We start from the raw sequence: 23,817 nt of genomic DNA on the forward strand, positions 1-23,817 counted from the left end.
TGTAGCCTTAAAGGGACATTAAACATTAAATAAATGCTAGATAGAATGATGAATTCAAAGAAAATATTAGTCTGCAAATAAAATGTAGATGTAATTTTTAAAGTTTTATTATTTGTTTAAATAGTGACAAAATAAGTGTAAAGTTTTAGTGTCTATAAAACAATGGGAGCTGCCATGTTGAAACTTAGGTTGCTTTCTCTGCTGTGGCCAATTAGGGACTTTTATAAATAGGTCACTAGAGTGTGCAGCCAATGGCTGTGTGGAATATAACAGTGGTCTGCACTTTCATTTCTAACAGGAACTGAAAATCTCACAATTTCAGAATGGAATTGCAGGAAAAGGGGACAAAATAAATAATCAAAGTATATTGTAGATTTTTTTTTTACTATACGATTTAATCTAAACTGTATTACTTGCTGTTGTCTTTATCATATTGTTTTTATAAATTCACTTTTTTTTCGACTTGACACATCTCTGACTTTCCACCCCATCCCTGACGTCAATGATAACCTATTTTTACAATATTTAAAAGTATTATATTTTCTATGTCTTTATCAACTTTCAATTGAAAAACTACATATGTTTTTTTTTTTACTGAATATAAATAAACCTCCTGCACCTGGGTATCATTCTGGACACTATCAATTACAACATTATTTATAAACGAGTTTCAAAGCACACACTGCATTCCCTTCCTTCTGACACTGTTTTCACTAACCCAGCCTTACCCTGCTCCTGGCCTTGATACGCTTGTATACGTAGTCTGGGAATGGCTTCCTGGGAATGTATCGTCCGGATCCTTCAGTTGCATGAAAATTACCATCTTCAAGTACAATTTTTCCTTGGCTTATAACCACCAGAGGGCTTCCACGGCACTCCATGCCTTCAAAGATATTGTACTCCACAACCTGCATCAATACACAGACAACGAGGCAGGAAGAAGATATGAAATATGAAGATCATTCAAACTAATAAAACGAAAAACATTTCCTATAAAAGTCTGATCATATAATTTTTTTTGTATGTTTGTTATTTCTCTGCAAATGTGGTTAAAGGGAAAGTCAAGTCCCAAAAAAACTTTCATGATTTAAATAGGGCATGTCATTTTAAACAACTTTCCATTTTACTTTTATAACCAATTTTGCTTTGTTCTCTTGGTATTCTTAGTTGAAAGCTAAACTTAGGAAGTTAATATGCTAATTTCTTAGACCTTGAAGGCCGCCTCTAATCTGAATGTATTTTGACAGTTTTTCACCACTAGAGGGCATTAGCTCATGTGTTTCATATAGATTACATTGAGCTCATGCACGTGAAGTTACCTAGGAGTGAGCACTGATTGGCTAAAATTCAAGTCTGTCAAAAGAAATGAAATAAGGGGGCAGTTTGCAGAGGCTTAGATACAAGGTAATTACAGAGGTAAAAACTGTATTATAACTGTGTTGGTTATGCAAAACTGGGGAATGGGTAATAAAGGGATTATCTATCTTTTTAAACAACAAAAATTCTTGGCTGCGATCCGATATAAATCGTCGCCCGCAAAAGCCGGCGACGCCAAATTTTGCACGGGTTTGGTATCCTATATACGGCGTAACTTAGAAGTTACGCGCGTATATTTCTGCCTTCGCCGTATTATTTTTACCCTTAGACTGACATCAAAACACGCACAGTTTGGTATCCAATATACAGCGTAAGGACTTACGCGCGCCAGATTTAAGAAAATCTACTCCATTCTCATCTCGCCACTAATTGCAGGCGCAGGAGCCCTTGCACTGACTAAAAAAACAACGTAACTCCCTGGAAGCCTTAAAAAACACATACATTTAAGCAGCATCTCAAGGTTAAAGTGAAGGTAAAGTTAACATGATGTCGATCTATTATAGCATTATTAGTTTAAAAACAATATCACTTTCATTCATCATTTTTTATATATATTAGTATAAATTAAGTTATCACCTTAATAAATCGATTCTGAAAGGTCCACATATTCAGCCCGTACAGGTATACCCCGCTAATACAGCGGGTTAGGGACCGGAGCCCCGATGTAAAGTGAAAACCGCCTTAAAGTGAAACAAGACAGTTTGAGCTTTCTTTTCACTTGCCAGTGTGTTTAAAAACTTGAAAACATGTTTTAACTAATATATATTAGTGGTGCAATAGTGCTACATTTAGTTTAACACTAGCACAGTATTCAATTAGTATTCAATAAATACTGTACCTGTAAAATAGTGACAATTACTGTAGTAAAATGTGCCAGACTATAGCACTGAGACACAGATTGCACTGTAATGCTGTAAAAAAGGGTGAATTGCACATAACAAAATGGTGCCAGTCACTTTTCTCACAATCTCACAATGATTACAGCACTGTTTCAAAATCCTTGCAGGTTGAACTTCAGCTCCACAAAGCGCTGTATTAGGGAAGCGCTGTAAACTGAAGCGCTGTAAAGTGAGGTATACCTGTATATATATATTTTTTTATCTAACGATCACGGTTTTTGCGAATCCAATTGAAATTCTGGCCGTTAGGCGGCCGTTACTCTACGTCATTCGCCTCCTTGCTCATCTGCGCATGCGCTATTCTTTTCCCTTCACATTGGAATACACGCACGCTCCCGTTTTGCGCATGCGTATTCATTACATGTAGTAATTCTGACAGCTCCGTACACATCTGCAGACTGCAGCCCAGACATGCTATCAGATACTGTGCAGTGAGAAGCAGGGACCGAGCTGCCTCTTGTCAGGAAAGTTCCTGGGGATATCTGACACCAGCGCACTGGGCTAAATACAATGGGAAGTAATCTCACAGCAGGCAACATACCCCCTCACTTCTTAATCACCTAAACATGCAAACACTGCACAAACTCACTGCTCCACTGGAAGCATCAGCAAGATCGTAAATTATTATCCCAGGGTCCTGTGCAGGGACACCAAGACCCACATAACCGGTGATTAGCATACATATCGCCGATTAGCGCATGAGCAGTTAAAAGGAGCATTGTGAACGCGCTTTTGAGAGTCACAGACCAGATAAGCAGGAAATAGGGTTTGGGAGGAGTCAGCATCAAAATGGTAGGGAATTATAAATATATTTATTTTACAAACTATCAAAGTAATAGAGAAAAAAAAACTTGGCGACTAGCTTCTAGTAATATTAAGAGATGCATTGATGTCTTCCAAATGTAAAAACTTTACCTTCACTTTAAAGGGGCAGTATACTATGATATTGCTTTTTAAGGTTTATTTATGTATTTGAAATAGTCAAATGGATTGAGCTTGTAGGTACTTTATCACATTGGGGACATATACTTGCTTATTTAATGTAAATTGGATTACCTTCATCTCTTTAGAACCCACTGGTGTAATTTATTCTAATGCTAACACAGCTTGGCACTGATGCCAAAATATATAAAGGGACAGTTAACTCCAAAGAAAACCTTCTTCTTTTAAATAGGGCATGTTATTTCTAACTACTTTCATATTTAATTAGAACACTTGCTTTGTTCTCTTGGTATTCTTAGTTGAAAGCAAAACCTAGGATGGCTCATATTATCATAACACCTTCTTATCATTTATAACACCTTCTAATTACGTGGCGCATCTTTTAGAACTTGCGGTTATTTTTTACGAATCGTAGCCTAATTTGCATCAAACTACTCTTTATTGAGACTTTACGTGAACAAAATACTGGCGTAAGTACTTGCGACGACTAAAATGTGAATTTGCGCACATTTTAGTTGATCGCCGTTTTTTTTTTACTTACGCCAGTTTAGCATCTGACGGCGCAGTATATTGGATAGCTCAAGTTGCGAGGTGAAATTACGGGCGGCGCAGGTTTCCTCGTTTGCACCGAAAACTACGCCATATATAGGATCGCGCCCCTGGTGTTGACTGTTCTTTTAAGTAGATACTGTCTTTGCTTTTAGATACAAAAAACACTACGCCTGTGCGTTCAGAGGTTTTGGATACCTCTGAATACGAAGACTCTTCGGATTCCTTGTTGTGAAAGTGTAGCATACTAAGATCTGTGCTAATCCAGGTTTTAGTGTATTGCACTTTCACAAGAAATCCTTCTTTGAAAAGAGCTGAACGTCACAAGCAATTAATGCTGGGGAATCAGTCATGGACAAATATATGTAAATATGTCCTCACAGGAAATTATATATCTAATAATAAAACAAACCCACATCTTCAGCCTATTTAGATCTGGGAGTACTAGGTTAAAGGGACATGAGACCCCATGATTCAGATAGGGTATACAATTTTAAACAACTTTCAAATGTAATTGTGTTATAAAGGCTGCTTCATTTTTCTTGTATCCTTTGTGAAGGAGCAGCAATGCACAACTGGGAGCTAGTTGAACACATTGGGTGAGCCCATGACAAGAGGCATATATGAGCCGTCACCAATTAGCAGCTAGCTCCCACTAGTGCATTGTGCTCCTGAGCCTACCTAGGTATGCTTTACAACAAAGGATACCAAGATAACAAAGCTAATAAGCTAACAGAAGTCAGTTGGAAAGTTGTTTAAAATAGCATGCACCATCTGAGTTATGAAAATGTAATTTTGACTTTACGCTCATATAAAAGAATCCAAAGGGGTACAAAAGTGAAAAAGAAAATACTTTAAAATTGTTAGAGCATTTTAATATTGCACTTATGCTTACATGTAACTATGTGTTTAACCCCTGTAGTTAAAGTACCAGTAAATATAGAAGATTTGCACAATAAACAAATGATAAAAAGACAATGCAAATAAGTAGTAGATTTTTTTTTCTGACAAATTTCAGTTATGTCTATTTCCACTCCTCCTGTACCATGTGACAGCCATTAGCCAATCACAAATTAATATATGTATATTCTGTGAATTCTTGCACATGCTCGAAGAAGCTGGTGACTCAAAAAGTGTAAATATTATATATAAGATTGTGCACATAATCTGCTATCTTACGTTTTCGACGGTAAAGCCGTGCGTTGCTAACAAGGCTTTTTTTTTTCCAGCGCTGACTTTAAACAACGCTGGTATTACAAGTTTTCTGAATGGCTGCGTTAGCCTCAGAAAAGTGAGCGTTGAGCAAATTTAGCGCCACTTCTCACTGTAATACCAGCGTTGCTTACGGTAGCGGTAAACTGGCTAAAACGTGCTCGTGCACGATCTCCCCATAGGAAACAATGGGGCTGAGACGGTTGAAAAAATACCTAACACCTGCAAAAAAGCAGCGTTCAGCTCCTAACGCAGCCCCATTGTTTCCTATGGGAAAATACTTTCTAAGTCTACACCTAACACTCTAACATGAACCCTGAGTCTAAACACACCTAATCTAACACTTATTAACCCCTAATCTGCCGCCCCCGACATCCTCGCCACCTACATTATATTATTAACCCCTAATCTGCCGCTCCGGACACCGCCGCCACCTACATTATACCTATGAACCCCTAATCTGCTGCCCCTAACACCGCCGCAACCTACATTATATTTATTAACCCTTAATCTGCCGCCCCCAATGTCGCCGCCACCTACCTACAATTATAAACCCCTAATCTGCTGCCCCCAATGTCGCCGCCACTATATTAAATGTATTAACCCCTAAAACAAAAGTCTAACCCTAACAACCCCCTAAGTTAAATATTATTTAAATAAATCTAAATAAAATTACTATAATTAAATAAATTAATCCTATTTAAAACTAAATACTTACCTATAAAATAAACCCTAATATAGCTACAATATAACTAATAGTTACATTATAGCTATTTTAGGATTTATTTTTATTTTGCAGGCAACTTTGTATTTATTTTAACTAGGTACAATAGTTATTAAATAGTTATTTAACTATTTAATAACTACCTAGATAAAATAAATACAAATATACCTGTAAAATAAACCCTAACCTAAGTTACAATTACACCTAACACTACTCTATAATTAAATTAATTACCTAAACTACCTACAATTAAATACAATTAAATTAAATAAACTAAATTACGAAAAAAAACACACTAAATAACAGAAAATAAAAAAGAAATTAAAATATTTTAAACTAATTACACCTAATCTAATCCCCCTAATAAAATAAAAAAGCCCCCCAAAATAATAAAATTCCCTACCCTTTTTGCGGGGCATTTCCCCAAAGTAATTAGCTCTTTTACCAGCCCTTAAAAGGGCTTTTTCCGGGGCATTGCCCCAAAGTAATCAGCTCTTTTACCTGTAAAAAAAAAATACAATACCCCCCCCCCCACACATTAAAACCCACCACCCACATACCCCTACTCTAAAACCCACCCAATCCCCCCTTAAAAAAACCCTAACACTAACCCCCTGAAGATCACCCTACCTTGAGCCATCTTCACCCAGCCGGGCCGAAGTCTTCATCGAATCCGGCAAGAAGTGGTCCTCCAGAGAGTCCGAAGTCTTCATCGAATCCGGGCAGAAGAGGTCCTCCAAGCGGCAGAAGTCTTCATCCAAGTGGCATCTTCTATCTTCAATCAACCGGAGCAGAGCCATCTTCAATCCAGCCGACACGGAGCCATCCTCCTCAAACGACGTCCTAACACTGAATGAAGGTTCCTTTAAATGACGTCATCCAAGATGGCGTCCCTTCAATTCCGATTGGCTGATAGGAAGACTTCTGCCGCTTGGAGGACCTCTTCTGCCCGGATTCGATGAAGACTTCGGACCCTCTGGAGGACCTCTTCTTGCCGGATTGGATGAAGACTTTGGCCCGGCTGGGTGAAGACGGCTCAAGGTAGGGTGATCTTCAGTGGGGTAAGTGTTAGGTTTTTTTAAGGGGGGATTGGGTGGGTTTTAGAGTAGGGGTATGTGAGTGGTGGGTTTTAATGTGGGGGGGTATTGTATTTTTGTTTACAGGTAAAAGGGCTGATTACTTTGGGGCAATGCCCCGCAAAAGGCCCTTTTAAGGGCTATTTGTAATTTAGTATAGGGTACGGAATTTTAGTATTTTGGGGGGCTTTTTTATTTTATTAGGGGGATAAGATTAAGTGTAATTAGTTTAAAATATTGTAATTTCTTTTTTATTTTCTGTAATTTAGTGTTGTTTTTTTTCGTAATTTAGTTTATTTAATTTAATTGTATTTAATTGTAGGTAGTTTAGGTAATTAATTTAATTATAGAGTAGTGTTAGGTGTAATTGTAACTTAGGTTAGGGTTTATTTTACAGGTATATTTGTATTTATTTTATCTAGGTAGTTATTAAATAGTTAATAACTATTTAATAACTATTGTACCTAGTTAAAATAAATACAAAGTTGCCTGCAAAATAAAAATAAATCCTAAAATAGCTACAATGTAACTATTAGTTATATTGTAGCTATATTAGGGTTTATTTTATAGGTATTTAGTTTTAAATAGGAATAATTTATTTAATTATAATAATTTTATTTAGATTTATTAAAAATAGATTTAAGTTAGGGGGGGTGTTAGGGTTAGACTTAGGTTTAGGGGTTAATACATTTAATATAGTAGCGGCGACGTTGGGGGCGGCAGATTAGGGGTTAATAATTGTAGGTAGGTGGCGTGATGTTAGGAACGGCAGATTAGGGGTTAATAAAAATGTTTATAGTGTTTGCGAGGCGTGAGTGCAGCGGTTTAGGGGTTAATACATTTATTATAGTGGCGGCGATGTCCGGTCGGCAGATTAGGGGTTACATTTTTTTATTATAGTGTTTGCGATGTGGGGGGCCTTGGTTTAGGGGTTCATATGTAGTTTATGGGTGTTAGTGTACTTTTTAGCACTTTAGTTAAGAGTTTTATGTTGCGGCGTTAGCCCATAAAACTCTTAACTACTGACTTTTAAATGCGGTGGGAGTCTTGGAGGTAGAAGCTGTACCGCTCACTTCTTCCAAGACTTGCAATACCAGCGTTAGGAAAATCCCATTAAAAAGATAGGATACGCAATTGGGGACTTGCGGTAGCCAAAAGTTGCGGAAGAAAAGTGAGTGGTACACCTGTACCTGCCAAACTCGTAATACCAGCGGGCGTTAGAAAGCAGCGTTAGGACCCCTTAACCGCAGAACTCGTAATCTAGGCGCAAGTTAATGGAAGTAAAATGGAAAGTTGTTTAAAATGTAATGCTCTATCTAAATTATGAAAGTTTAATTTTAACTTGAGTGTCCCTTTAAAGTCAGCTCCAGAGAAGCAATTCACTATTAGGACTTAGCTGAACAGATTTGATGAGCCAATGAAAAACATAATTTATGTAAGAACTTACCTGATAAATTAATTTATTTCATATTGGCAAGAGTCCATGAGCTAGTGACGTATGGGATATACAATCCTACCAGGAGGGACAAAGTTTCCCAAACCTCAAAATGCCTATAAATACACCCCTCACCACACCCACAATTCAGTTTAACGAATAGCCAAGTAGTGGGGTGATAAATAAAGGAGTAAAAAGCATCAACAAAGGAATTTGGAAATAATTGTGCTTTATACGAAAAAATCATAACCATCATAAAAAGGGTGGGCCTCATGGACTCTTGCCAATATGAAAGAAATGAATTTATCAGGTAAATTCTTACATAAATTATGTTTTCTTTCATGTAATTGGCAAGAGTCCATGAGCTAGTGACGTATGGGATATCAAATACCCAAGATGTGGAACACCACTCAAGAGTCACTAGAGAGGGAGGGATAAAAATAAAATACTGCCATCTTCCGCTGAAAAAATAATCCACAACCCAAATAATAAGTTTATTCTTTAATAATAAGAAAAACTTGAAACATCAGCAGAAGAATCAAACTGAAACAGCTGCCTGAAGAACTTTTCTACCAAAAACTGCTTCAGAAGAAGCAAATACATCAAAACGGTAGAATTTAGTAAATGTATGCAAAGAAGACCAAGTTGCTGCTTTGCAAAATCTGATCAACAGAAGCTTCATTCTTAAAAGCCCACGAAGTGGAGACTGATCTAGTCGAATGAGCTGTAATTCTCTGAGGCGGGGGTCTTACCCGACTCCAAATAAGCTTGACGAATCATAAGCTTTTTAACAAAGAATCCAAGGAAATAGCAGAAGCTTTCTGACCTTTCCTAGGACCAGAAAATAAAACAAATAGACTGGAAGTCTTTCTGAAATCTTTAGTAGCTTCAACATAATATTTCAAAGCTCTTACCACATCCAAAGAATGTAAGGATCTTTCCAAATAATTTTTTGGATTAGGAAACAAGGAAGGGACAACAATTTCTCTACTAATGTTGTTAGAATTCACAACCTTAGGTAAAAATTCAAAAGATGTCCGTAAAACTGCCTTATCCTGATGAAAAATCAGAAAAGGAGATTCACAAGAAAGAGCAGATAGCTCAGAAACTCTTCTAGCAGAAGAGATAGCCAAAAGGAACAACACTTTCCAAGAAAGTAGTTTAATGTCCAAAGAATGCATAGGCTCAAATGGAGGAGACTGTAACGCCTTCAAAACCAAATTGAGACTCCAAGGAGGAGAAATTGATTTAATGACAGGCTTAATACGACCTAAAGCCTGTACAAAACAGTGAATATCAGGAAGTTTAGCAATCTTTCTGTGAAATAAAACTGAAAGAGCAGAGATATGTCCCTTCAAGAAACTTGCAGACAAACCTTTATCCAAACCATCCTGAAGAAACTGTAAAATTCTAGGAATTCTAAAAGAATGCCAAGAAAAAATTTATGAGACGAACACCATGAAATGTAAGTCTTCCAAACTCAATAGTAAATCTTCCTGGAATTAGATTTACGAGCTTGTAACATAGTATTAATCACTGAGTCAGAGAAACCTCTATGACCTAGAACTAAGTGTTCAATTTCCATACCTTCAAATTTAATGATTTGAGATCTTGATGGAAAAAATGGACCTTGAGAGAGAAGGTCCGGCCGTAACGGAAGTGGCCAAGGTTGGCAACTGGACATCCGAACAAGATCCGCATACCAAAACCTGTGTGGCCATGCTGGAGCCACCAGCAACACTAACGATTGTTCCTGCATGATTTTGGAAATCACTCTTGGAAGAAGAACTAGAGGCGGGAAGATGTAAGCAGGATAATAATTCCATAAAATGGTTAGCACATCCACTGCTTCGGCCCGAACATCCCTGAACCTGGACAGGTATCCGGGAAGTTTCTTGTTTAGGAGAGAGGCCATCAGATCTATGTAAGACCCCACATCTGAACAATCTGAGTAAACACATCTGGATGAAGAGACCACTCTCCTGGATGTAAAGTCTGACGACTTAGATAATCCGCTTCCCAAAAGTCTACACCTGGGATATCCACCACAGAGATTTGACAGGAGCTGGATTCCGCCCAAGCAAGTATACTTCTTTCATGGCTTGAGGACTGCGAGTCCCACCCTGATTATTGACATATGCCACAGTTGTGATATTGTCTGTCTGGAAGCAAATGAACTGCTTTCTTCAACAGAGGCCAAAACTGAAGAGCTCTAAAATATTGCACGGAGTTTTAAAATATTGATTGGTAATCTCGCCTCTTGAGATTTCCAAACCCTGTGAGCAGTCAGAGATCCCCAAACAGCTCCCCAACCCGAAAGGCTTGCATCTGTAGTTATCACAGTCCAGGTTGGTCGAACAAAAGAAGCCCCTTGAACTAAACATTGGTGATTTAACCACCAAGTCAGAGAGCGTCGTACATTGGGATTTAAGGATAATAAATGTGATATCGTTAAAAAATCCCTGCATCATTGATTTAGCATACAAAGTTGGAGAGGTCTCATGTGAGAACGAGCAAAAGGAATCGTGTCCGATGCTGTAGTCATGAGGCCTAAAACTTCCATGCACATAGCCACTAAAGGAAATGACTAAGACTGAAGGTGCCGACAAGCTGCAACCAATTTCAAGCATCTCTTGTCTGTTAGAGACAAAGTCATGGATACTGAATCTATTTGGAAACCTAAAAAGGTGACCCTTGTGTGAGGAATCAAAGAACTTTTTGGTAAATTGATCCTCCAACCATGTTTTCGAGGAAATAACACTAGTTGATTCATGCGAGATTCTGCAGAACGTAAAGACTGAGCTAGTACCAAGATATCATCCAAATAAGGAAACACCACAATACCCTGTTCTCTGATTACAGAGAGTAGGGCACCTAGAACCTTTGTAAAGATTCTTGGAGCTGTTGCTAGGCCAATGGAAGAGCAACAAATTGGTAATGCTTGTCTGGAAAAGATAATCTCAGGAACTGATAATGATCTAGATGAATCGGAATATAAAGATAAGCATCATGCAAGTCTATTGTAGACATATAATGTTCTTGCTGAACAAAAGGCAGAATAAACCTTATAGTCACCATCTTGAAAGATGGAACTCTTACATAATGAATAGATTTAAATAAAGCCCCAAAACTTGATCCTGAACAAGAACCGGCATAAATACCTCTGATAATTCCAGGTCTGAAACACACTTCAAGAAACCCTGAGCTTTTACTGGATTTATTGGGACACGTGAGAGAAAAAATCTTCTCACAGGAGGACTTACTCTGAATCCTATTTGATACCCTTGAGAGACAATGCTCTGGATCCATTGATTTTGGACAGACTTTATCCAAACATCTTTGAATGACTTGGATTTATTCCAATTTGAGGAAGATTTCCAATTGGAAACAGTCTCCTTGGGGAAGGATTAGATTTTTGTTCCTTATTCTGACGAAAAGAATGAAAACGATTAGAAGCCTTAGATTTTACCCTTAGGTTTTTTATCCTGAGGCAAAGAACTCCCTTTCCCCCAGTAACAGTTGAAATAATTGAATCCAACTGAGAACCAAATAAATTATTACCTTGGAAAGAAAGAGATAGTAATCTAGACTTAGATATCATATCAGCATTCCAAGATTAAAGCCACAAGGCTCTTCTAGCTAAAATAGCTATAGACATGGATCTAACATCAATTTTGATAATACAGTATCAAAAAATGGCATCACAAATGATTAGCATATTGCAGTAAGCGAACAATGCTAGATGTGTCAGAATCCAATTCTTGTTGAGCTAAATTTTCCAACCAAAAAGTTGATGTAGCCAGCAAAATCAGCCAAGGAAATTGCAGGCCTGAGAATAAGACCTAAATATTAAAAGGCTTTCTTTAGATAAACTTCCTATCTAAAGGATCCTAAAGGAAGTACTATCTTCCATAGGAATAGTGGTACATTTTAGCAAAGGTGGAAATAGCTCCATCAACCTTGGAGACCTTTTCCCAGAACTCTATAGAAATTGCTGGTAAAGGAATAAAAAGAAGTACCTGGCTTATTCCACTCCTTAGAAATCATATCAGAAATAGCATCAGGAATAGAAAAAAACCTCTGAGTAACCACAGGAGGTTTAAAAACAGCATATAAACGTTTACTAGTTTAAATGACAAGAGGACTGGCTTCCTCAACATCCAAAATAATGAACACTTCTTTTAGCAAAAAACAAAAACACTCTATTTTAAATAAATAAGTAGATTTGTCAGTGTCAATATCTAAGGAAGGATCTTCTGAATCAGATAGACCCTCATCAGAGGAGGATAAAATATAAAGTTGTCGGTCATTTGAAATTTAATCAGGTTTTAGGAGAAGTTTTAAAAGACCTTTTACGTTTACTAAAAGGCGGAAAAGCAGACAAGCCTTCTGAATAGAATCAGTAACAAAATTCTTTAAAAGTCATAGGTATATCATGTATATTAGAAGTTAAAGGAACTACAACTAGAAATGTACTAATACTGATGGAAATATTTTCTGCATGTAAAAGTTTATCATGGCAATTATTACAAATGGAATATGTATATAGAGGCGCTGGTCTTGAATCTCATATGTATTATGGTACACACTGAAGAAAGAAACTTGACTTGTGATTTGCAGGAGTTAACAACAAAATAATGTGCAGTATACTCACTCCGAAAATTTCAGAGTTCAGCTTCTTCATAAGGATCTATATCCTGATTTTCCCATAATGTGCTTTAGTATCTGTAGACAATGGAAATTACACTGCAGGTGATTGTATCTTTAAATTGATATAAAGTGCAGTATACTCACTCCGAGTAATTCGGAATCCGGCTTCTCAAAAGTGGTTGGTAACTTTAGAATACTTCCAAGAAAGGCAGCAAAAATACTTGTTATAACAAACAAATATTTATTAAAACATATAAAAGGCTCTTTTTAGCTTAGCTCTACGCGTTTCAACGACTGAATCGTCTTTTTCAAGAGCAGTAAAAAACAATTGGAAGTTTATATTTAAATTAATTTATAAAGTGCCAAACCAAAGCTGAGGTGTCTTAAGTAATTAAAAACATACTTACCAAAAGACACCCATCCACATATAGCAGCTAGCCAAACCAGTACTGAAACAGTTATCAGTACAGGTAATGGTATATGAGAGTATATCGCCGATCTGAAAAGGGAGGTAGGAGATGAATCTCTACGACCGATAAAAGAGAACCTATGAAATAGACCCCCATTAGGTGATACTCTCCACGTCCCTCTGACATTCGCTGTACTCTGAGAGGAATCGGGCTTCAAAATGCTGAGAAGCGCATGTCAACGTAGAAATCTTAGCACAAACTTGCTTCACCACCTCCATAGGAGGCAAAGTTTGTAAAACTGAATTGTGGGTGTGGTGAGGGGTGTATTTATAGGCATTTTGAGGTTTGGGAAACTTTGCCCCTCCTGGTAGAATTGTATATCCCATACGTCACTAGCTCATGGACTCTTGCCACTTACATGAAAGAAACAAGTATATGTGCCACCAATCACCAGCTAGTCCCTATATATAAATATATATATATATATATATACATATATACACACACACATATCAGAAAAACGTCTTTTTGTAGTTGTATATCCCTTTAAATTTGAAAAAACATATATATATATATATATATATATATATAAACTCATATCGTGGATATCTTTCAGTTGTTACAATTTTTACAAAAGGAGCACAGATAACCAGGAATTCCATAACTTACACTGTTGTGTGTTTTGCCTGAGATTGTCCTCACACTGTCTGGGTCCCAGATAACCAAATCTGCATCAGACCCCACAGCAATACGTCCTTTTCTTGGGTACAGATTGAAGATTTTGGCAGCATTAGTGCTGGTGACTGCAACAAACTGGTTCTCATCCATCTTCCCAGTCACCTAAGGAGAAAAATAAATTAACAACTAAGTTAACTATAAGTTATGCTAATATCTACTTTTTTTGGGCTCTGATGTTTACTATTTAACACTAAGACTAAAATAGAAACAACTTCCTTACTTTAAATAGTCAATATGCTCAAAATTGAAATGCACATTATTGCATTTCATCTTTAATAAGTATCATTTTTGTATTGCACATATAATGCTAAAAAGTTATCATAGTTTCTGTCCGTACACAAAGAACAAGCACAATGCTAACAATTCATAGCTGCTTGTGAGGTTGCTGAGGTGCCTTGTAAAGGCTATATGATCAAAATTCATTGAAAATTGCTTCACCTATATTTTTTAGCATTTCATTAGTGGGTGTTTCTGCCCACATATAAAGTTATGTGAGGGCGTAATACTTATTATCTAACACAACAAGAACCTCTAGCAACAAAAACAAAAAACGTAGTACACACCTGCAAAACGGTTTTGCACAAAGGTTTGTAATTTTAAACTATTTGTATGATTGTTTTAGGGTAAAATCTTGCTGGATAGGTTTAAAGATGTCTTTAGTGCTGACTGTGTGCGTTCCAGGATGATCAAGAGACCTGGTTGGGATTTATCAGAAACAACTCGATTAATCAGATATTGCTCCAGCAAAGTATCTCCTTTCAAAGTTGTGTCTTAGTATTTTAAAGCTGAAAGTTTTGATGTTTTATTTTGTGCATTGCTTATTGTATAGAGTATTTTAATAGAAGGAGAATTTATTTTCTTTTTAATTTATTTGTTTTGTATGGATTTGATGGTATTTTTGTAGTTCTGGTATCCTTTACAGTGGATACTGCGATGACGGGTGGAAAGAAATCTGAAATTAGTTTCATGAATGTGTTTTATTAAATCTAGGTCAGCTTGAGCCTGCTCAAGGGGCCAGGAACAACACTTACTGCAGTCATGGATGATGATATAAATTGTGTCAAGTAATTGCTGGCTCACTGAATACCTGCAAACTGTCAATGAGGCACAAAGCCTGCAGAAGGATGCTCGTTATCTCATGTGCTCGTAAAAGCTGTTATGAAAGCAATAATAGCTTTAACTACAAGCACTTTTGTTACCACATGTGCTGCAAAATGCTTTTAATCAAAACTAAAATCCATTGATTTATTTTTCAATTTCTACTATAATTCTCTTTTAAAAATAACAGAATATACTCTAGTCAGATATGCCTGACACATCCTTTTACATTGTATTACTAATACTTTACTTTCTATTTATTAATCTTAGCTGAGCTACTTTCCTCTCATTCATTCTGTAAGTCATACGCACTTAAGAGACCCGTGTACAAACATACCACAGCTTAACAGTATCTACAGTGTTCTCCCCAGGACCTAGTTAATGGGCACAATACTCAGCTAAAACTGAAGGTAATATTAAAGGGACATGAAACCTAAAAATGTTCTTTCATGATTCAGATAAAGCATACAATTTTAAACAACTCAGTTCGTCTATTATCAAATTTGCTGCATTCTCTTGGTATCATTTGTTAAAGGTGAGCCAATGACGTGAGGCATACATGTGCAACCACCAATCAGCAACCAACACCCAATGGTGCCTTGCTGCTCCTGAGCCTACCTAGCAATTCTAATCAACAAATGATACAATGAGAAGAAATGTAGATTTTTTAAAATGACATGCTCTATCTGAAAGTTTAATTTTGACTTTACGGTCCCTTTAAGGTAAAATGAGCCAATATTATTCTTATTTTAAAATTTGTTGCACAAATGTATTATTGAATCAATAAATGTTAAATTAAGCAATTCATTTGTGCTTTGGATAGCTTAAGTAACATTTATAAATAATAGAAAATGTTATAAAATCACAAATGTATTATACTGCACCCACCAGATTATTTCATAATGCCACATGTCTGACAAACCTTTCTGCGAAGAACCCTGATGTATATTGCTTTGTGAAGACTAAAATAGTTAATATGTTCAAAATGTATTGTCATTTTGTATGTATTTTAATATAGATTTCAATAAAGTTTTTTAAGTTTTATGGATTGAGACAGTCTGGATTCTTTGTATCTGCAGTGGATCCAAAATGTATTGCTACCATAAAGAAACTTGCCCCCCCCCCCCCCCAAAAAGGATTTAAAAAAAAAATAATTGGTTTATAAAGCACCCAGGCTTTATAGTTTTACAATCCTAATTTCATCCCCTCGCTCATTCACAACAAAGCAATTTATTTAGAGCAAGGGCATCCTCAACAGAAAAGCTGGCAATTCTTTCTTGCGCCAGCAATCCTGTTACGCGAGTATTTAAATTCTTCTCTTACAAATATTTTTTGGTGTTTGAAGTAAACATTTTGTATTAATCTGCAAAAGTATTCAGAGATATTTTGATATTTTGTCCTTGTTAAATGAACAAAAATGTAATGTCAAAATTACATTCTAATTTATTAGTGCGTGTAATTTTTACATTTCTGATTCAAACAATGTGTTAAATCCCCCCCCCCCCCCAAAGGAGTTAAACGTATAGTTCAATTCCTGCTCAGGTGCTACAAACATTGCAGCTCCCAAGGAAACCGCTTGTAATTCGTAGTTAAATGTGACTGCAGCTCCTCAGTGCCTCGCTTCTCATTTTTTACTTGAGGGCATCAGTGCTTGCCATTTCCAAGCAGGACATTACCTAGGTGTTTAACTCCGGCAAAGGATCAGAAATGCAAAGATTGTCATTATTGCTTTAGAATGTCCCTTTAACACGTTTTATTTTTTCGACTAGATTTTTACTCACCACAGCTCGGTCCCAAACAACACTCATTCTCTCTTCTGCTCCATTGGTTCCCTCAGGAATTAGTATGAAATTGTCTTTTCCAACAGCCTTCTGAGCCGTGGTAAAGGTGCAGTGTGCGCTACCGCTAACCTGTAAATCACCGCTGGGAACAGATGCATAATCATTATCTTAGATGCACTTGATCTAGATCAGCAATTAATAGATGTTAGTTTATATGTATATATATATATACACACAACAGTATATATATATATATATATATATACACACACATGTACACATACAGCACAGTGTGTGTATATATATGTGTATATATATATATATATATATATATATATACACATATATAGATATATATACACACACAGCGCCAAGGGTCATGCACAAACCCCTGCAATCAATCACGAACAAGGAAGAGCAGAACCACCAATCTCTTTAGCAGATTTATTTAGCTCATATTGCCAGACCACAGGGAAAGCAACGTTTCGGAACTAGTCCTTAATCAAGAGATTGGCGGCGTTGTTCTTTTATAAGTTCAGGGTATTTCTCACACATACTCACAAAATACTCACCAGGACAGCAGAGAGTTCAGAAAATCTGGGGTAGTGGGATCTGGGTTCAAGGGTGGTGATGTAACAAAGGCTGCTGCCTTCGCCCAGTTTTTGCTCCAGTAATGGGTTCCGTCTGTGCCTAAACTGGCTGTAATTGGCTCACCATAGACAACAGCACCTGTAGGGATGAAAGAGATTGTAACTCCTGCCTGTTTTTACAGTTACATGGCCCTTTAAAAAAAAGTAAAGATTAACATTTAGCACACAATACAGTGTTAGAGAGACGGTAAACACTCTGGAATTACAAAACATTTCTAAGGTATTGCTCTAAAATAACATATCAGCCGCTTCTAAAAGTTTTCAAAACAAATTAACATCCTTTTTACTGCAATTGTTTTTTTAATAGTTAAACTCCACCCACCATTTGCCTTATTTGGAGGAGCCAATCTGGGCTTTAGTCTGCAGACAACAAGGCTAGCCATGGTTATAAAGTTAGTCTGAAGTATGTTGTTTTATACTGTAATCTGATAAAGACAGATGTGTAGCAGAGTTAGCCTTGATAAGTCAGAAGGATGCATTCAAGCTCTAAGAATTAGAAATGGCTCAATTTTCAGGGCTAAATTATATGAAAAGGGGCAAAATAAAATTAAATTGCCCATAAAATGTTGAATAATGCACTGTAAAACCATCTATTGCAATATTGTTTAATTATTTAATTATTTATTTTGCCCACTGCAATTTACATCTGAAAGTGTTCATAAATCTAAATATTTTAATCTAATATTACAAAAAACTAATTCAAGATCCATTCTTGCAAGTCAGAAATAATGTTAGAGTATAGAGTAAAGGGGAAATGGGTTTTAATATATCAAAATGTTTTGTATGGAGGAAATAATGAAAATGAGAGCTGGGTAAATTTTGGGTAAATTCCAAAAATTCCAGGGATTGGAAAAGCTATCGATTTTGGAATAGTTTAAATTTTGGAATATTTGCATGTTTAAAATGGGACAGTTTAACCCCTTCCCATCGTTAGGACGTTCCATGCCGTTCTAACTGCGACAGGGCTTTAGCGCCGTTAAGACGCGATGAAACGTCCTAGCCGTTTGGCTGTACTGAAGCCATAACGGCTTCCTAACTGGGATTGCGTCATAGGCACTGCCCCCAACCCGATCCCACCATTGAAGTCATGTGATCGAGTAATTTCAATTTTTTATTTATTTGTTTACATCAGAACTTTGTTCCAATTTAACAAATAAGTACCATTAGGTTAGAGAGGGGATGGATCCAAGTGTAATAATATCAATAACAATATTGTATGTAATTTAGGCAATATTTACATGTAACCTAAAGGTAGTTTTATTTCATGTTTAATACTTTTGTATACATAGCACCCCGTAAAAAGATATCAAAAATATAGTACAGTACTGTAATCAGAAAGGTAATACGTGTTGATTTAATTAAATATAGACTATTATTTGCATTTTAGAACACAGAAAAAACAAAACAAAGACACAGGCAGAGAAGATAGTGATTTTTAAACATTTTTTTTTAATATTTAAAAGTTTGAATTTCAGAATAAGTTTGGATTTTGGAATTCTGGATTTGGGGATTTGTACCTATATTATATAGTTATTATAATTTCTATATTTTAAATTATTTGCTGGTCGGTTTTGCAATATATTATTTTACTCTCCCATTTAGGGCCTAATTATCAAAAACTCACCGCCATGGAGAGAAATCGCACAAAATCTTTTGGATTATTTTTAGACCTTACATTGTGATATAGATATCTCCTTTATATATAGAACCCTGTATAATGAGATTAAAGGGACACTGTACCCAAAATATTTCTTTCGTGAATCAGATTGAGCATGAAATTTTAAGCAACTTTCTAATTTACTCCTATTATCAATTGTTCTTCGTTCTCTTGCAATCATTATTTGAAAAAGAAGGCATCTAAGCTTTTTTTTTGTTTTAGTACTCTGGACAGCACTTTTTTATTGGTGGATGAATTTATCCACCAATCAGCAAAGACAACCCAGGTTGTTCACCAAAAATGGGCCGGCATTTAAACTTACATTCTTGCATTTCAAATAAAGATACCAAGAGAATGAAGACAATTTGATAATAGGAGTAAATTAGAAAGTTGCTTAAAATTTCATGCTCAATCTGAATCCCGAAAGAAAAATATTGGGTACAGTGTCCCTTTAACATCTCTCAATGTAAAATGTGTGTTTCTAAAATTAAAAGGGAAGTGCAACTAATACCTAGGTATATATTGCTCACTGGCTGGCAGGGACAGCTCCCACAGAAAATCAGTGCAGGAATGTACATTTTTCAAAATACTGCAGCTGATGTTGAAAAACAGAATTTATGTTTACCTGATAAATTACTTTCTCCAACGGTGTGTGCGGTCCACGGCGTCATCCTTACTTGTGGGATATTCTCTTCCCCAACAGGAAATGGCAAAGAGCCCAGCAAAGCTGGTCACATGATCCCTCCTAGGCTCCGCCTACCCCAGTCATTCGACCGACGTTAAGGAGGAATATTTGCATAGGAGAAACCATATGATACCGTGGTGACTGTAGTTAAAGAAAATAAATTATCAGACCTGATTAAAAAACCAGGGCGGGCCGTGGACCGGACACACCGTTGGAGAAAGTAATTTATCAGGTAAACATAAATTCTGTTTTCTCCAACATAGGTGTGTCCGGTCCACGGCGTCATCCTTACTTGTGGGAACCAATACCAAAGCTTTAGGACACGGATGAAGGGAGGGAGCAAATCAGGTCACCTAAATGGAAGGCACCACGGCTTGCAAAACCTTTCTCCCAAAAATAGCCTCAGAAGAAGCAAAAGTATCAAACTTGTAAAATTTGGTAAAAGTGTGCAGTGAAGACCAAGTCGCTGCCCTACATATCTGATCAACAGAAGCCTCGTTCTTGAAGGCCCATGTGGAAGCCACAGCCCTAGTGGAATGAGCTGTGATTCTTTCAGGAGGCTGCCGTCCAGCAGTCTCGTAAGCCAATCTGATGATGCTTTTAATCCAAAAAGAGAGAGAGGTAGAAGTTGCTTTTTGACCTCTCCTTTTACCAGAATAAACAACAAACAAGGAAGATGTTTGTCTAAAATCCTTTGTAGCATCTAAATAGAATTTTAGAGCGCGAACAACATCCAAATTGTGCAACAAACGTTCCTTCTTCTAAACTGGTTTCGGACACAAAGAAGGCACGACTATCTCCTGGTTAATGTTTTTGTTAGAAACAACTTTTGGAAGAAAACCAGGTTTAGTACGTAAAACCACCTTATCTGCATGGAACACCAGATAAGGAGGAGAACACTGCAGAGCAGATAATTCTGAAACTCTTCTAGCAGAAGAAATTGCAACCAAAAACAAAACTTTCCAAGATAATAACTTAATATCAACGGAATGTAAGGGTTCAAACGGAACCCCCTGAAGAACTGAAAGAACTAAGTTGAGACTCCAAGGAGGAGTCAAAGGTTTGTAAACAGGCTTGATTCTAACCAGAGCCTGAACAAAGGCTTGAACATCTGGCACAGCTGCCAGCTTTTTGTGAAGTAACACAGACAAGGCAGAAATCTGTCCCTTCAAGGAACTTGCAGATAATCCTTTCTCCAATCCTTCTTGAAGAAAGGATAGAATCTTAGGAATCTTAACCTTGTCCCAAGGGAATCCTTTAGATTCACACCAACAGATATATTTTTTCCATATTTTGTGGTAAATTTTTCTAGTTACAGGCTTTCTGGCCTGAACAAGAGTATCAATAACAGAATCTGAGAACCCTCGTTTTGATAAGATCAAGCGTTCAATCTCCAAGCAGTCAGCTGGAGTGAGACCAGATTCGGATGTTCGAACGGACCTTGAACAAGAAGGTCTCGTCTCAAAGGTAGCTTCCATGGTGGAGCCGATGACATATTCACCAGATCTGCATACCAAGTCCTGCGTGGCCACGCAGGAGCTATCAAGATCACCGACGCCCTCTCCTGATTGATCCTGGCTACCAGCCTGGGGATGAGAGGAAACGGCGGGAATACATAAGCTAGTTTGAAGGTCCAAGGTGCTACTAGTGCATCTACTAGAGTCGCCTTGGGATCCCTGGATCTGGACCCGTAGCAAGGAACCTTGAAGTTCTGACGAGAGGCCATGAGATCCATGTCTGGAATGCCCCACAGTTGAGCAATTTGGGCAAAGATTTCCGGATGGAGTTCCCACTCCCCCGGATGCAATGTCTGACGACTCAGAAAATCCGCTTCCCAATTTTCCACTCCTGGGATGTGGATTGCAGACAGGTGGCAGGAGTGAGTCTCCGCCCATTGAATTATTTTGGTCACTTCTTCCATCGCCAGGGAACTCCTTGTTCCCCCCTGATGGTTGATGTACGCAACAGTCGTCATGTTGTCTGATTGAAACCGTATGAACTTGGCCTTTGCTAGCTGAGGCCAAGCCTTGAGAGCATGGAATATCGCTCTCAGTTCCAGAATATTTATCGGTAGAAGAGATTCTTCCCGAGACCAAAGACCCTGAGCTTTCAGGGATCCCCAGACCGCGCCCCAGCCCATCAGACTGGCGTCGGTCGTGACAATGACCCACTCTGGTCTGCGGAAGGTCATCCCTTGTGACAGGTTGTCCAGGGACAGCCACCAACGGAGTGAGTCTCTGGTCCTCTGATTTACTTGTATCTTCGGAGACAAGTCTGTATAGTCCCCATTCCACTGACTGAGCATGCACAGTTGTAATGGTCTTAGATGAATGCGCGCAAAAGGAACTATGTCCATTGCCGCTACCATCAAACCTATTACTTCCATGCACTGCGCTATGGAAGGAAGAGGAACGGAATGAAGTGTTTGACAAGAGTTTAGAAGTTTTGTTTTTCTGGCCTCTGTCAGAAAAATCCTCATTTCTAAGGAGTCTATTATTGTTCCCAAGAAGGGAACCCTTGTCGACGGAGATAGAGAACTCTTTTCCACGTTCACTTTCCATCCGTGAGATCTGAGAAAGGCCAGGACTATGTCCGTGTGAGCCTTTGCTTGAGGAAGGGACGACGCTTGAATCAGAATGTCGTCCAAGTAAGGTACTACTGCAATGCCCCTTGGTCTTAGCACCGCTAGAAGGGACCCTAGTACCTTTGTGAAAATCCTTGGAGCAGTGGCTAATCCGAAAGGAAGCACCACGAACTGGTAATGCTTGTCCAGGAATGCGAACCTTAGGAACCGATGATGTTCCTTGTGGATAGGAATATGTAGATACGCATCCTTTAAATCCACCGTGGTCATGAATTGACCTTCCTGGATGGAAGGAAGAATTGTTCGAATGGTTTCCATTTTGAACGATGGAACCTTGAGAAACTTGTTTAAGATCTTGAGATCTAAGATTGGTCTGAACGTTCCCTCTTTTTTGGGAACTATGAACAGATTGGAGTAGAACCCCATCCCTTGTTCTCCTAATGGAACAGGATGAATCACTCCCATTTTTAACAGGTCTTCTACACAATGTAAGAATGCCTGTCTCTTTATGTGGTCTGAAGACAATTGAGACCTGTGGAACCTCCCCCTTGGGGGGAGCCCCTTGAATTCCAGAAGATAACCTTGGGAGACTATTTCTAGTGCCCAAGGATCCAGAACATCTCTTGCCCAAGCCTGAGCGAAGAGAGAGAGTCTGCCCCCCACCAGATCCGGTCCCGGATCGGGGGCCAACATTTCATGCTGTCTTGGTAGCAGTGGCAGGTTTCTTGGCCTGCTTTCCCTTGTTCCAGCCCTGCATTGGTCTCCAGGCTGGCTTGGCTTGAGAAGTATTACCCTCTTGCTTAGAGGACGTAGCACTTGGGGCTGGTCCGTTTCTACGAAAGGGACGAAAATTAGGTTTATTTTTGGCCTTGAAAGACCTATCCTGAGGAAGGGCGTGGCCCTTACCCCCAGTGATATCAGAGATAATCTCTTTCAAGTCAGGGCCAAACAGCGTTTTCCCCTTGAAAGGAATGTTAAGGAGTTTGTTCTTGGAAGACGCATCCGCTGACCAAGATTTCAACCAAAGCGCTCTGCGCGCCACAATAGCAAACCCAGAATTCTTCGCCGCTAACCTAGCCAATTGCAAAGTGGCGTCTAGGGTGAAAGAATTAGCCAATTTGAGAGCACGGATTCTGTCCATAATCTCCTCATAAGGAGGAGAATCACTATCGATCGCCTTTACTAGCTCATCGAACCAGAAACACGCGGCTGTAGTGACAGGGACAATGCATGAAATTGGTTGTAGAAGGTAACCTTGCTGAACAAACATCTTTTTAAGCAAACCTTCTAATTTTTTATCCATAGGATCTTTGAAAGCACAACTATCTTCCATGGGTATAGTGGTGCGTT

At 38.0% G+C, this 23,817-nt stretch overlaps 1 protein-coding gene across 2 annotated transcripts in view; it reads right to left on the minus strand.

Annotated features, from left to right (window-relative positions):
• DPYSL2 (dihydropyrimidinase like 2) overlaps positions 1-23,817 on the minus strand; it is a 251,698-nt gene that overhangs the window by 2,008 nt on the left and 225,873 nt on the right. For both annotated transcript variants that reach the window (XM_053718101.1, XM_053718102.1), the window contains exons 9-12: positions 17,464-17,620; positions 16,892-17,033; positions 13,944-14,114; positions 729-908 (exon numbers count right to left, since the gene is read on the minus strand). In XM_053718101.1, coding sequence (XP_053574076.1) covers positions 729-908; positions 13,944-14,114; positions 16,892-17,033; positions 17,464-17,620 — 650 coding nt within the window. The remainder of the gene's footprint in view (positions 1-728; positions 909-13,943; positions 14,115-16,891; positions 17,034-17,463; positions 17,621-23,817) is intronic.

The sequence above is a fragment of the Bombina bombina genome, chromosome 6 (assembly GCF_027579735.1).
Source record: "Bombina bombina isolate aBomBom1 chromosome 6, aBomBom1.pri, whole genome shotgun sequence".
NCBI lineage: Eukaryota > Metazoa > Chordata > Amphibia > Anura > Bombinatoridae > Bombina > Bombina bombina.